The sequence below is a fragment of the Grus americana genome, chromosome 1, assembly GCF_028858705.1.
Source record: "Grus americana isolate bGruAme1 chromosome 1, bGruAme1.mat, whole genome shotgun sequence".
In the NCBI taxonomy this organism is placed as follows: domain Eukaryota; kingdom Metazoa; phylum Chordata; class Aves; order Gruiformes; family Gruidae; genus Grus; species Grus americana.
This window is the reverse complement of record NC_072852.1, coordinates 58,346,851-58,360,601: the sequence shown is the minus strand read 5'-3', so window position 1 is coordinate 58,360,601 and position 13,751 is coordinate 58,346,851. Positions and strand designations below refer to the sequence as shown.

General features: G+C 52.9%; 1 protein-coding gene across 1 annotated transcript; it reads right to left on the bottom strand.

Annotated features, from left to right (window-relative positions):
- Positions 1-2,023: 2,023 nt before the first annotated feature.
- SOX10 (SRY-box transcription factor 10) lies at positions 2,024-12,856 on the bottom strand. Its single transcript, XM_054813343.1, has 4 exons — positions 12,720-12,856; positions 11,105-11,559; positions 4,909-5,174; positions 2,024-4,520 (listed from the first exon to the last, which is right to left on the bottom strand). Exons 2-4 carry the CDS (start codon positions 11,512-11,514, stop codon positions 3,805-3,807), a joined length of 1,392 nt encoding a protein of 463 aa, XP_054669318.1. The 5' UTR covers positions 11,515-11,559; positions 12,720-12,856; the 3' UTR covers positions 2,024-3,804.
- Positions 12,857-13,751: the final 895 nt, after the last annotated feature.

Genomic DNA, 13,751 nt, shown 5'->3' with positions numbered 1-13,751 from the left:
ATGCTATATGCATGGTCGTGCCTGCACACGAGCATCCATGTCCCAAAGGGAGTTTATATGCACCTGCCTGGGAACTCAGCTCATATAACCAACCTTGAATGTCATTCTCTTACTGCTCCCTGTAAAAGCACCAGTCCATCTTTCCTCTGTTGGTATGGACAGGAGGGGCTGGTTTTGGGTGCGAAAATGCAAGAGCTGAATGTGTCCCTGGGCAAAATGACAGGTCAAAGGGAATGTGGAGATGCTTGCAGGTGTGGGAAGGGGGTCGACTGTGAGGAACACAAATGCTTCCTGGTCCAGGCCATGCTTACCAAGAAAAGGTTAATTTGCAGCACTGTGGCCTTCAGCCTTCTCCCCCCACCCTCCATGGAATCCTTTAATCACGTTGGTGCGGTGAAATTTCAGCCCTGAAATGGTGCCTTTGTGCAATCGTTTTGGCGTCCGCCATGGAGCGAGGGAGTCGTTTTCTTGTCCTTTTTTTTTTTTTTTTTAAATGGCTTCTTTGTTCCCTACCGGCCTCCCCTCCCCAGCCTTGCATCTGTATCAGATACGATTAAAGGGATAGGGAAGGATGCCGGGCCAGCTCCTGCTAGGCTGCAGGAGGAGTGGTTAACCCCTCTGTTACCAGTGGCATTCTCAGTCCTGTCTTAGTTGTGAGGACCCTCCTAGGTGAGAGGAAGCATCCCCTTCCACTAGAGAATGGTTGAGGCAGAATCTCAGGCAGAGTCCCACTTGCTTTCTTAATTTGCTTTTTGAAGAGCTGGAGAAGGTACTTGTGTGAGGTTAAGAATTTTATTTTTCCACTCTTCTGTTCGACCACACCAAGTCCTTTCTCTCTCCCACCCCTGTGATCAGCTCTCCTGCCCCTAACTCCACCATGGCTTCCCTTCTTCCCCAGATGTACTCCTGATCTGCTCAGCAGTGCAGTAGTTCCCTTCTGGACTCTTCCCACAGGCTGTAATTTGGGGTGGAGATTTCTCCTCCTCTCCAGTGAATGGCCACAGTCCTATTTTGCATGGAGCTCTCTAGCTGGCATCACCGTTGTTAAATCCATTAGGCCATTCTGCTGCTGATGCTCTTGGCCCCATACAGGACTTCATCCAAATAATGCTGTGACCTTTAAAAAGCTTTGAATGTGTTCCACAGTTCCTAGACATCCTGCTGACTCCTCTCACCCTTGAAGTTTTTAGTGAACACAAACTCACTGGATCAATCACATGCGTCAGCATTGAAACCCTTTGGAATCGAATCAATTTGTAATTGTGGAGTCTCTGTGTTAATTGGGATCCTACCTTGCTGCCATTGGCTTTGAGAGATGTTCTGAAGCAGACCAATATCTGCTGTGCATTTTCTTTCCAAACATCTTCAGATAGCCTCCCAGGACCTGACTACACCCAGGATGTCTTACTACTACAATGTCTTAGTACTACAGGACGTCTATTTCAACACGTAAGGAGGTGTATACATCTATTCTTGAATATACTGTCTGTGTGTGAGTGTTTGTATTTAGGTTCTTGCTTGTGGAAGGCAAGAGGCTGGGGGCTTGAGTTTCTACAGAGAAACCAATTGTCACTTCCAAAATACACAAGTTTGTGTATGTGGGGAAGTTTGGGGTTTTTTTTAAAGATATGTCATCTGCCACCTGATGATGAGGAACCAAGACAAGAAACCCCACACTCCTATTCTGGAGAGCATTAACAATGACACTAAGAAATTCTTGGGTGAAGCACCTGCAAAACAGTGCTCTTTTTAATTGCATGTGCTGAATCTTAGCTGAAGCACAGAAATCAGTGTTACTACATTTCTCACTGACGAAATGACTGGAGCTGGGCTGTGAACAGAAGATGAATTTCATCTCCATGAAGGAGTCTGGTAAGCCAGTCAGAGTTCTGCCTGTGTCCTCTTTGTGACAGGCAGAGGAAGGCTGTGCACAGGATCCGTGCAGCGGTGTGACCCTTCATACACTTACTGGGGGTAAAAAAAAGAGACTTGCAGGAAAGAGGTCAAAAAAAACCCAGACAGGTGAAAATGAAACTTTTAAGTTTATTATTCCATATGTTTAATGCAGAGTTAATGGTGCTAGGACAGCATAGAGACTGGGGAAGGGGAGGTGGGGGAGGAAGGTGCTACTTGCATAAATAAAGGGACAGGGCTGGAAGAGGTTACATGCGTACAAGAAGCAAACATTCTACGTGATCTTTTCAGACACCACAAGGAGAAGTCATCCATAGCTAAGGGAGGCAGGAAGGGCATCTGACAGTCATATCAGCAGAGGGATACAGCGGCACTGATCACAGTCCATGTTTGGTCAAAATTTTATCTTTCTAGAGTGGAATATCCATTGGAAGGTCCCACAACATGTCTCTGCGATCAATTGCCAGGAGTCATCTTTTCCTGCAGCAGCTTTTGTGCCAGTTCACTCCCTGGCATGGCAAACCACCCCAGTCCTGGAGGTGACAAAGGAGAAGTAAGCAGACTGTCCTCAGGTGTTGGGCTGAAAAAAGGAGGTTGATCTGACTGCGAGAGCTGGTCGCTTCCAGTTTGAAACCAAAAGGTGAAAACAAAATTCCTTTGCACCTAAATAGGCTTCTTTTCTTTACACTCATCCAAGACTGGGTGTGTATCTACCTTGCTTAAAGTCATAGGAGCATCTTTCCATCCTCAGTGTAGGTAGGAGGGTGATGTTGACTGACTGGAAGACATGATGAGCAAACGAGCAGGGATGCACACCACATCAGCCTGAGTTTGGAGTAGGGGTTCAAAGAGAGTATTGGAATTAACTCGGGGTGTTGGCAAGTGCATAGTAGCTTTCTTGGTGCCTCTTTGTTTCAGAGAGGCGCAGTCAGACACGGAAGAGCAAGGACTAAGTTTGCTCAGAGGTGGTTTGGGATACTGAAGAGGTTAGAAAAGACTGAGATGCCAGAAATGCCAGACATAAATGAATGATATAGAGTAATTGTAAGAAAGGAGGATTCACCCACAGCACCTTAATGATTCACCGGTCCTTCCCCACCTCTCTTGCACCTCCATACGTGAACACGCATGCGCACACAGGCTGTGATATGAGTAACACTGAGATGGACAGTGTGGTTCCTGAGTCCCAGATGATGTTCAGGTAAGCCTTAAAATTTCAATGCAGGAAAGAGTGTGGGATTAAACACAGACAAGACGGAGGGAAGAGGCAGGGAGAAAAGCTAGGATGCAGCTGTGGAAATCAGCAGGGAAGCAAGCGTAGGTTGGTCTTCCAGCGGGGTTCAAGATTCATGCACGTGTGAATCTTAGGCAGGACTGCTGCACGACGCTGATCACAAAGAAGCCAGCTGTGCCGTCCTCCCTACTACTGCTCCCATAACGTGTTCACCAAGGCTGAGCAACCACCCTTCACCTGCAGCAGGTGACAAAGTGTTGGCCATTGTGGCCTGTTGGAAACACTTGCTAACTACCTGGAGCAGTTTGGGGAGGGGAAGGAAAGGACAGTCTCTCTTGTCGTACAGTCCAGGGTGCACACAACGAAACCCACCATGGACCAGTCATTCCATGTCTAGAATCCTCATCTAGAAGGCCAATAAGGTGTCGCAAGCCAGTCGCGTGGCCTGCGTGAAATTGGTAAAGGGCGAAAGGATGAAAAACCTTCCTCTAGGCGGGTGAGCCAGCGATAGCCGGGGTCAAGAAAGGCACTTCTGTATACTCAGTGGGTTCTGGTGGCTGGATGGCACTGAGTGACCTCGGAGTTCGGAGGCTCTTCTGCCTGTGCTGATTCTTCGGAGCCTTTCCGTCGCTGCTTCGGTCACCGTTCCCCATTCCCTATGGTCTGGAGAGAGTCGTATAGACGGGCTGTTCCCAATGTGTGGGGCTGTGGGACTGTGGCACAGAGGGTGCAGGGTCAGAGATGGCAGTGTAAAGGGGACGTTGGGAAGGTCCCATATAGGAGAAGGCAGAGTAGAGGCCAGAGGCTTGGGTGGAATGGCTGTAGTAGGGTCCCGACGGCTGGTGGTCCGGGTAGTCAAACTGTGGCCTGGAGATGGAGGGGAAGGCTGAACCGTAGTGGGGCAGACTCAGGGATGTGTAAGCTATCTGGGAGGTGGAGGGCTGGTCAGTGTAATGACCTCCAGGGGCAGACCCCTCCGTTTTCACCTGGGCCTTGGAGTCCACCACCGATGAGGTGGCAGTGGACAAGGAGACTCCGTGCTGTTTGGAGATCCAGGCAGAGTGTCCGCTGGCTGCAGCCAGGGCGCTCCCGAGGCCGTAGCCAGCAGCCGCTGCTGCCGCGTAGCCCCCAACATGGCCTGGGTGGCCAGCGTGTCCGTTGGGCGGCAGATACTGGTCAAATTCATTCACATCAAAGGTCTCCATGTTGGACATCACTTCATGGCTGATTTCCCCGATGTCCACATTGCCGAAGTCAATGTGTGGCTTTCCCCCTTCCCCCAAGGAACGCCCTTCTCGTTTGGAGTCGGCTTTGCCTGCCTGCAGCTCGGTCTTAGGGGTGGTGGGAGGTGTGGGGGGCCCATGGCTCTGACCTGCAACGTGAAAAACATTTTGAGGAGGAAAGAGAGAGAAGAGGTGAGTTACTGCTTTATGCCTGGGCTTTATACACATGGTGGCTCCGCTCCGCTCCGCAACTGTCTGGCTGGAGACTTCAGTGGAGGGAAATAGCCAGACAAAACCAAACATGGTTAGATCATGTGGAAAAAGAGGGAGGGTGCAACGATATGTTGCCTGACCAGAGGAATGCAAGTGCCCGTGAAACTCAGGCATGTCCCTATACTGCTGACTCCAGCAGAGTTTGTTGGGTCATGAGCAAGGTGTGAGCCACGTCGCTAAGGCTTTCACCATGACAACTTGTGTTTTTTGTGCCTCCAAGTTGGCTGTAACCTGTCAGTAAGTTCACAGAGACCTGGGACTCACCTGAGGAGTGTTCTGGATGACCATCGGACATGGGCGACCCTTCACCGGGATGCCTGTGATCCAGGTGGGTGTTCTTGTAGTGGGCCTGGATGGCGGCAGCCCCTCCAGCCTCCCCCTCCACCTGGCCTTCACCCTCGCCCTGTGTGGCCTTGCCGTTTTTCCGCCGGCGGGGCTGGTACTTGTAATCGGGATGGTCCTTCTTGTGCTGCATCCTCAGCCGCTCCGCCTCTTCGATGAAGGGCCGCTTGTCACTTTCGTTCAACAGCCTGCAGAAGCCAAGGTGGTAAAGAAGAGAAGAGGGGAAGGAGAGGGGCAGGTACGTCAGAAAAAAACCCCCATCGTGGGACACAGCATGTAAATCCAGATGTCAGCGTGTTGCCTCATTGAAGGTATTTCGCAGAACAACAAGGAGAGCTTGGAAGTGTTTCAGTGGAGACAGCAATGTTCTCCTCCTCCTCGTTAATAATTAAGCCCTGATGCTGTTTGGTGCCAGCCCTGGGTCCCCCTTTCCCAGCTGCGTGGTGCTTCTCACCTCAGTAAGTTTAAGACCCTCTCTTACATTGCCCAAAGGCAAAGCGCAGCCTTTCATAGCCATGCAAAATAAGGCTGGGCAGGCTGCTTTCAAAGACTTTGGGCAAAATTAAGGGCAGTTGGGATCATCCTTTGGGCTGAGGCAGTGTGGCACACCCTTGCTACCTTAGTGCTGCCTCCTGCATGTCTCTTCCTGAGACTGTATTTATTGCAGTTTAACCTCCCACCCTCCCACAGGCTCTGCTCCAAGTTCAAGGCTATGCTGAGCACAAATGGCAGCAGTCGGTGTTGGCTCCACAGTACCCATGTTGCTGCATGGACCTTGCTGGGCCTTTAAGCATTTTGCAATATCCTAGAAGGGAATTAAAGAAAATTTTGAAGGGGGGAAAACAGTGTATTCTGCTATTCCTGGAGCTCCTGCTCACCTTAGACATGGATAATGCAAAAGGCTGAAGCACAAAGGACCGCCCTTTCTTGAAATTAGCCAAGCAGTTGTAAAAAATTTAGCTGCTACATTGCTAGGCTTGTTGAAATAGATGAGCTTTGGTCTCTGGATGAAAGGCACTGCAGAAATGCAAGCTCCTTCTCTGTATTCCTGCCAGATCATGGGCTGCTGTAGTGAAGATAGGCTCTTCCAAGGAAATCGTGAAATGTGCATGCAGGATGGCTCAGAATGCTTGAAGATGAGGTCAACCTCATTGCTCAAGCCTTTAGCAGTGTCTCGGTTGGAAGCACTTCAGTTTCATTTTATGATTTTTTCCCCTCAAATATTGTTGTGACTCAAGGTCATCCTGCTTCCAGCCAGAAACCAGGGCTCTCAAAAGGGACCACGCTTCCCATGACTTGCAACTCCAACAGCCATTAGAAACGTCAGGGCTCCCAAACGGCAAAAAATATTCCATTTATGAGATGCCCATGCCTTTTTCCCCCCAACAAAAGAACTGCCTGGGGATGGGGCTATGCCAGCACCTTGGTACCCCTGGAAGCCCTTAGCACTAAAATGTGACCAATTCTGTTGAACTTTAGGCACCGAGGAAGATGCAAAGGCCTGAACTGGCCTGAAAAACTGAAGGTGAGGCGTGGCTCAAGGAGCACACAGATGAAACTATGGAGGGAGATCAAAGGGATCACCGGCAAGTAATGTGTTGGTTTCCAAGCACCCCTTCTCCCTGCTCCTTGTGCATCCCCCCAGCCAGCAACCAGAAGATGTGTGGCACTGGCTGGAGCCCATTACGGTGCTGACCTGGGTTCACTCCTGGCAGCTTGAGCAGGTCGCGGCCGCACACCGCATTCCTCCGCTGCCTTAATCCCGGAGATTAAAGCAACTGAACCACTGTGAATCCAACACCAGCTTTCCTGTCTCCCTCCCACCACCGTACACCATGCTCACACATCCTGGAGGGCTCTAATCCCTCAGCCTGCGCTGCTCCAGACAGCCCTCCAAGTGGTCCGCAAGGATAGGCTGGCCAGCCCCCATAGGCATCACGGACTTGGAGGTGACCTTGCCTTGGTAAAAATTTCATCCTTGCAGAATTCTCCAGCTCCATGGGAGAAGGAGAATAGAGGCAAACCCTGTGGCCTTGCAACCCAGGACACTTCAGTACAAGGCAGCCAGGCTCAGGCATCTCTGCACTCCCAACCCAGATGGTGCTAAAGCTGATAAGATGCTGTGGTTGGGAATGAAAAGTCTCTTTCTCCATGGGCACCTCAGCCAGCTTTGGTCTGCATGGCACACTGCACGGAAAGCTCAGAGCAGAGCCTCCTGTGGAGACCAAAGCTCAGCGTCCCAGATGCGTCTCGTAGATGGCGTGAACCAGAGTCACTTGAGGCTATGCAGAAGTCAGATCTCTGCCCTCTGAGCTATGCCCGGGTGCCTCACCTCCTCTCTCGTTGACAGCAGCCCGTGGGCAATGCCACCAGCAGGACAGCAGCAAGTCCGCTCCCCATGTCTTTGCCTTCTCCTTTCCAAGGCTGCCTGCTCCCTCCTCCCTCCCGCTGGGATCAGAGCTCAAATCGGCTTTAGTAAAGTGAAACTGGTGCGAGCAGGCAAAGGCCAGGAGATTTGGGAGGATTTGGATTTCACTTGCTTCCTGCCCTCCCCCTTCTGCCCCCCACACTTCCCAGTCCGTAATGCAAAGGAATCTCGCATGGGCAGAGAAGTTATGGATCACAGAGCAAAGCCCTTCATGGGGCTTAACCAAGCCCTCACCACCCTCCAGACAAGCGCTCACCCCCTAGCCAAGGGGAGAGGGGCAAGCATCCAGCACCCTGCTCCGGAAGGAGAAAGAAGGGCTAAAATCTTTCTGCCCGCCTCTTGCAGCCTCCCCTTCTGCTGCCTGGCATTGCACCGCGCTGTGTGCCAGGTGACTGGCTCGGCAGCCAGAGGCCTGACCCTGTGCCGGGACTCAGCTGCTGATGAGTCAGTGTGGTGCTGGGGGTTGCGCATCGGGGCTGATGCAAGACAAGGGCTGGCTGCAAGCAGAAAGCAGTCAGGCGGGCTCTCCTGCACGTCCACAGCCCTGGATTTTGTGGGCATGACCCTATTCCCTGGGTGCTGCCATCCCTATGGAAAGATCTCTCCATTGGGTCCCTTCGCTCCTCCCTACCGAGTCTTCCTCCCCTTCTTCCCGTGCCTCACTTGTTTTTGGCCCTGGAGGTGGTGCTGGCTGGCATTTTGGCTGAGAGTCATGCCGACATTTTCAGCAGCCAGCCTCCATTTGAGAGCTGCTCCCTGTCCCATCCCAGGGAAGGAAAGCAGCCAAGGCGAGATTTCATGACTGTCAAGCACAGAAACCCTCATTTCTTCTTTTTTAGTACATTCAGTTTGTCAGCTGCACCCCTCATGCACCCTTAGTGTGCACAGACTGGAGGAGGTGTATGGGGCCGTAAGCCCCCCAGCACCACACTCGGGGCCAGGCAGGTAGCGTGGCCATCGGGGCATCTCCTGCAGCCCTTCCCAACTGGGGCCCATGGAGGACACAGTGGTGGCACAGAGGCGGAGGAAATGCCAGACTTTAAAAAAAAAAAAAGCCCAGGCTATTGCAGACCGTTTTGCAGAGGAGCACGTGGGACGGCACTGGGGTTATCGCTCAATCTGCTAGCTGCCTTTCAAGAAGATTTCCCAGCCTCTGCCATCCCCACCCAGTGCCGATTGCTGGGGACACGCTTGGTTTAATGGTGGTCTGCAGGCAGTCTGTGCTCGTCAGCGCTCGCCTCTCTGCCTAACGTGCCCTTTACCTGTGTAAGCTCAGAGCAGCCCACACAGAAATATGTCACCCACATTTTCCAAAGCAACTAGTGATGTGCTGTAGGGTTTGGGTGGCCACCTTGTAAGGATGGGGAAACATGAACAACCAGGGCCCTTTGCAGGGACTCTCATCAAATGTTGAGACTAAGCCATCCAGAGCAAAAACCCAGCGCTTGCAGTTGTACCGACGTGTAGGAGCTATACCTTGGGGACAGTGTAGATGAGGACAGTGGGAACCTCAATGGAGGAAGACCCAACCATACTGTGGCTGGAAGGCGAGGCTCAGGGCTACTATCCTGGTAACCTTTGGGCCACTTCCCCTGGGGTTTTGTGGTGTGATATTTCCCCCCCCAGCCTCACAGAAAGACACATGCACATGTTCCTACCCAGGCCAGACACTGACTGCACCCATAACCCAGCTTACTCTGCTGTACAGTCCCGGTAGGGGCTAACACAGCTCGGAGAGCCGCAGCGTGCGCTAGGGACACTCAGAGAGGAGACGTGCTCATGCAGAGCAACCAGTGGCACACAACAACCCCACGCCTGATCCCGCAAGCTTCTTGGCCTGACCCACGCTCCCTGGCCACACGGTGCCCTAAGAAACAACCGGGAACCTTGACCATCACCTGGCAGCAGCGTCCCTCTGCTCTGAGTCCCATGCGGCCAGCGGCGGGAGCCATGCCCTCGGAGCAGGGAGGCAGTCGGGTGCATGAATGTGGCCACGGCCCAGGGGCTGTGTCTCCCTGCGCTCTGAATGCGATATCTATGGAGGGGTTTACTGCTCTGCTATATTTTCAAGGGAAATGCAGTGTCCGGAGGGAGGCCATTGCTCTAAAATCTGGCAATATTTTGCAATAAAGGAACAATACCTTGAAATAACTTTGGGAACAAAATGTTGGGTTCCCCACCCCCCCACACCCCCCCTTCAGCACAGCTTCACAGTACAGAGACTGGCAGCAGAGCCCCAGGCAGGACTAAGTGCCTTGGTAAAGGGAAGGGAAAGCAGGGGGGAACAAAGCAGGAAAGAGCATCAGATGAGACATCTGCAATCACACCCAGCCTTCAACTTCCCAAAGAAATCCCTTTGCTGGGGTTACACTAGACACTGGTGGGTGGGGGTAAATGGGCTGACGTAGCAGAGGGAGAAGCTAATGCCCAAGGGCTCAGTTCCTTGTGAGCAAGGAGATTTGAAGCCAGGAGGAGACCTTGGCATCAGCTGCTGGATGAGGTGTGTTTTGTTTCTGCTTGGAAAAAATGTCTCTTGGCCCACCCAAGGTCGAGGGCTTCCTCCATGAAAAGCCATCAGGGCAGGAGAGGGAATGAGAAGGCCTGTTTGCATGAGTTTTGGTTTGTGTTGGTTGGTGCAAGGCAAGGGGGAGGACATTGCTGGGGACTCGTGTCAGAAAGTGTTTATAACAGGTGGATGGAGTTATCGGCAGAGACTGTCAGATGGGAAAGAAGTGGCACGGCCAGCCTGACACACTTGGCTTGGTCACGATGGGTCTCTGCACACCCACAATCAATTGGGGTGGCCCGTCAGTCTGCCAGAGGAAGGAGAAGTGGGTTGGAGAGGGTACATAAAGGACTCAGGGTTCTGCACGAAGCCAAAATGAAAATAGGCACAACAAACTGGTGGGGGCAGAAGGACAAGCGTGTCTGTGCCAGCAAGAACGGAGGGCATCTCTCTGAGTGCAAAGGGAGATGGGGCTGGTTTGAGCCGGCACGTTGCAAGAGAGCCTGCTAAGGCTGGGACCGTTGCAGGTCTCTTCCTTTCTGCTAAGCCTCAGCCCCCACTTTCTAGCAAGGTCTCTCCTTGTCCATATTGCTGCACCTGCATGGCCTGCTAAAACTGGGACCATCCTGGGAAGGACACCTGGTTCCCTTCCCCTGACCTTCCTCCTCGGCTGTAACTTGGCTTCCCGCTTGCTCTGCGGCCCTGCACAGAAAATAACCCCTCTTGGCATTAGGACCTGAGTTCAATCAGGCTTGAGGCAGCCACCAGTGAGTTAAGTTGGATGGGGCTCAGCCTGGTTCCTGCTAGTGCACGACTTGACCCAACAGAGAGGATGAGCCAAGAAAACAAGATCTCCCCTGGCAGTCAGGCAGGAGAGGACCAGGATGAGAGTGTCCTGGTCGGGAACAACAGGAGAAGCTAGTGGGAAACATGTAGAAAGGGCTGCTGCCCAGGATGGAGGTGAGCTCTGCTGAAGAAGCCTTCACTACAGCCAGCCACCACTTCTTGCCCCAGTCACCGACTAGTGCCTCCTGCGAGGTGCCTCCCCACAGGGGTAGAAGTCTCCTCAAGGGACACCCCTTCCATCCTGCTAAGTCTTCATCCTTCCACGTAACTACACAGTCCTCTCCAGGACATGTCCAGACCCTGGCCCTCGCACTCCCCCTCTGCTCGCCCGCTCTTACCTCCAGAGCTTCCCCAAGGTCTTACTGAGCTCAGCGTTGTGGAGGTGTGGGTACTGGTCAGCCAATTTCCTCCGGGCAGCCTGTGCCCAGACCATGAAGGCATTCATGGGCCGCTTGACGTGGGGTTTGCTCTTGTTACTTCCATTGACCCGGACGGGCATGGGTACCAGGGTCCAGTCATAGCCGCTCAGCACCTGGCTGACCGCCTCGCGGATGCACACCGGGAACTTGTCATCGTCCGCCTCTGAGTCTTGCTGTTCCTTCTTTACCTTCCCCATCTCCCCGTTCCCAGAGCCGGCGAGGTGCGGAGAGTTGTCTGACACCATGGAGGGTCCTGGCGAGAGGCAGTGGTGGTCTTCAGAGCCCACTGGGCTCATCTCCACCTCTGAAAGGTCTTGGTCATCAGCCATCGTCACTCGTGAGCCTTTTCTCCCTTCTTCGCGTCCTTCTTCTCACTGGGGAAGGGAGGGAGGAAGACAAAAACAAAGGAAAGAAAGAGGGGGGAAAAAGATAGAAAGGAGAAGCAACCACCAAATCCAAAAGGGAGTCCAAGCTCTCCAAAGAGCTGACCACGAGACAGGGGCTGCTCGATAAAAGCACAAGCAAAGCAATTGCCGTGCACACCGCAAAACCCGTGATCGAGGGGGGTGGAGATGGGTCAGGGCCCCTGATTAATTGCGATATTGCTCCCTATCTCTACAATCGTCTGGAGCTGACATGTGCGGAGGGGCCTGCGGCAAGAGGGATCGGGGGGTTGGGGACCTGAAAGGAGAGAGACGGGTGCAGCTCCCCACGGGGAGCGGGATGGGGATGACAGCCACAAAACTTGTGTGGGAAAGTGTCCCTTTCTTTTGAAGATGTTCGATGAAATGCCAGCACGGCACTCAGGGAAAGACATAGGAGGGGGAGCACCATCACGGTATCGGTAAACCAGAAGGGACGCATCTCCCGGCTACCGGGGAAGCTGAGCGGGTGTCACTGCTGGGCAGGGAACCAGCCCGGAGCCTGGATCTGCACCCAGAGACCCTGATCCTGGCTGTGGCAAAATGCCTCTGCGGGGACACCCTCACCCTCGTCTTGCAGCTGATAAGCCAAGTGACTTAAAATGCATCTACATTGCATCCACGCACATCCGCCTGTCTGTGTATGTATGCATACACATATACATATTCACATATATATATATACACACAGATGCAAACACACATCACGTTTAACTTTGAGACAAGCCAAGGCTTTGGGTTGCCTGCCTTACACATTCCTCCTCTCTCCTGTCTGCAGTCACCTTTAGAAGTCCCTGCCACTGTGCAGCAGTTCCCCCCTTGGAGAAAGAAATGCTCTGAAAATAAAGGCCTTTCTATCCCCCCCATTCAGAAATTTTAAAAAATTTAAAAAAGAAGAAAGAAATTTTAAAAGAAAAAAAAAGTGATAGAAAAGCAGTCCTCTGGCTTAGCTGAAAAAGAGCCAACACAGAGCAAGGGCTGCTATCTGTCCAGTTTCAGAGGGCGACATGGACCCTCACTGGGGAAATCGAAAAAAGTAAGAGAAAGTAGGGGGAAAAAAGCACGCGTGAACACACACGCGCATGAGAATGAGCTCAGGTTGGAAAACTTACATTGCTGGCCGGTGTGCCGGGCAGATCCTGCGAGGGCTGTGATTTGTATCCCAATAGCCCCCCTGTTCTCCCTCCCAGCCCTGGTGGCGGCGGGGCGCGCGGTGCGGGGAGGCTCTCAGGCGAGTGCCATTCCTAGAGGGAGGCTTGGTTTTTACTAATACCCCGCTGGATGTCTCTAGCTGGATTGCTGCTTAGCACCGGGGGAGGGAAGGGTGGAAGGTGGAGCCAAGCACTCCTCAGAGCCAGAATACAGACGGTCGGGGATGGTGGGGAGGGGACACGGGCAGCCCCCCACCGCACCATGGCTGCCAGCACATTTCCCCGCTTTCCCCTGGTGCCAGCTTCTTTGCAAGAGCCCCCAACGTTGGGCTGCTCTCAGCAGCGTGGCTGCCCCAGAGATGGTGCTGGAGGATTCAACTCCAGGGAGTTTGGGGAGGCTGGGGTGCTTTGGGGAGATGGGTGTGCACCCCAGGGATGGGATCCCTCTCCTTTCCCCAGACAACATGACTGCTCCTGCGGGTCTGGTGCCCCCCATGTGCCAAATGAGTCCCTGGTCTCCATCACAGAGTCTCACAGGAACCCTGGTGTGCTGCCACAGGTTGGCCTGGGACCCTTGGGGTCAAGACGCTGCCAAAAGAGTTCCCTCATTCAGATCTGAGTCTGTTGTGTGGGGAAGGGGATGCAGGTGGTCAGAGGTGTCCTGAAGATGGAGGACATCAGGTCCAGGGATATACCATGCTGCTGGACAGTGGATACCAATTTGAACCTTCTTAGGACTTTTGCACCCTAGGGATGGGCTTGTCACAACATGTTCATGTCTTGCCAAGGCAAGCAGGCTCTGCTTCCTCTGACATGCTGAATTGCTCCTGAAGGCAAATGCAGGGTCTCTTACGAGGAAAGGGAGGTCTCCTGATGAGAAGGACTCTCTCACACTCACTGACCCCGATTCTTGCTGCTTGTGCACTAGGACACATAGAGGATCTCAGCACTCAATGGGTTAGGAAGTTCTCCATCACATCTTCCATTTTCTAG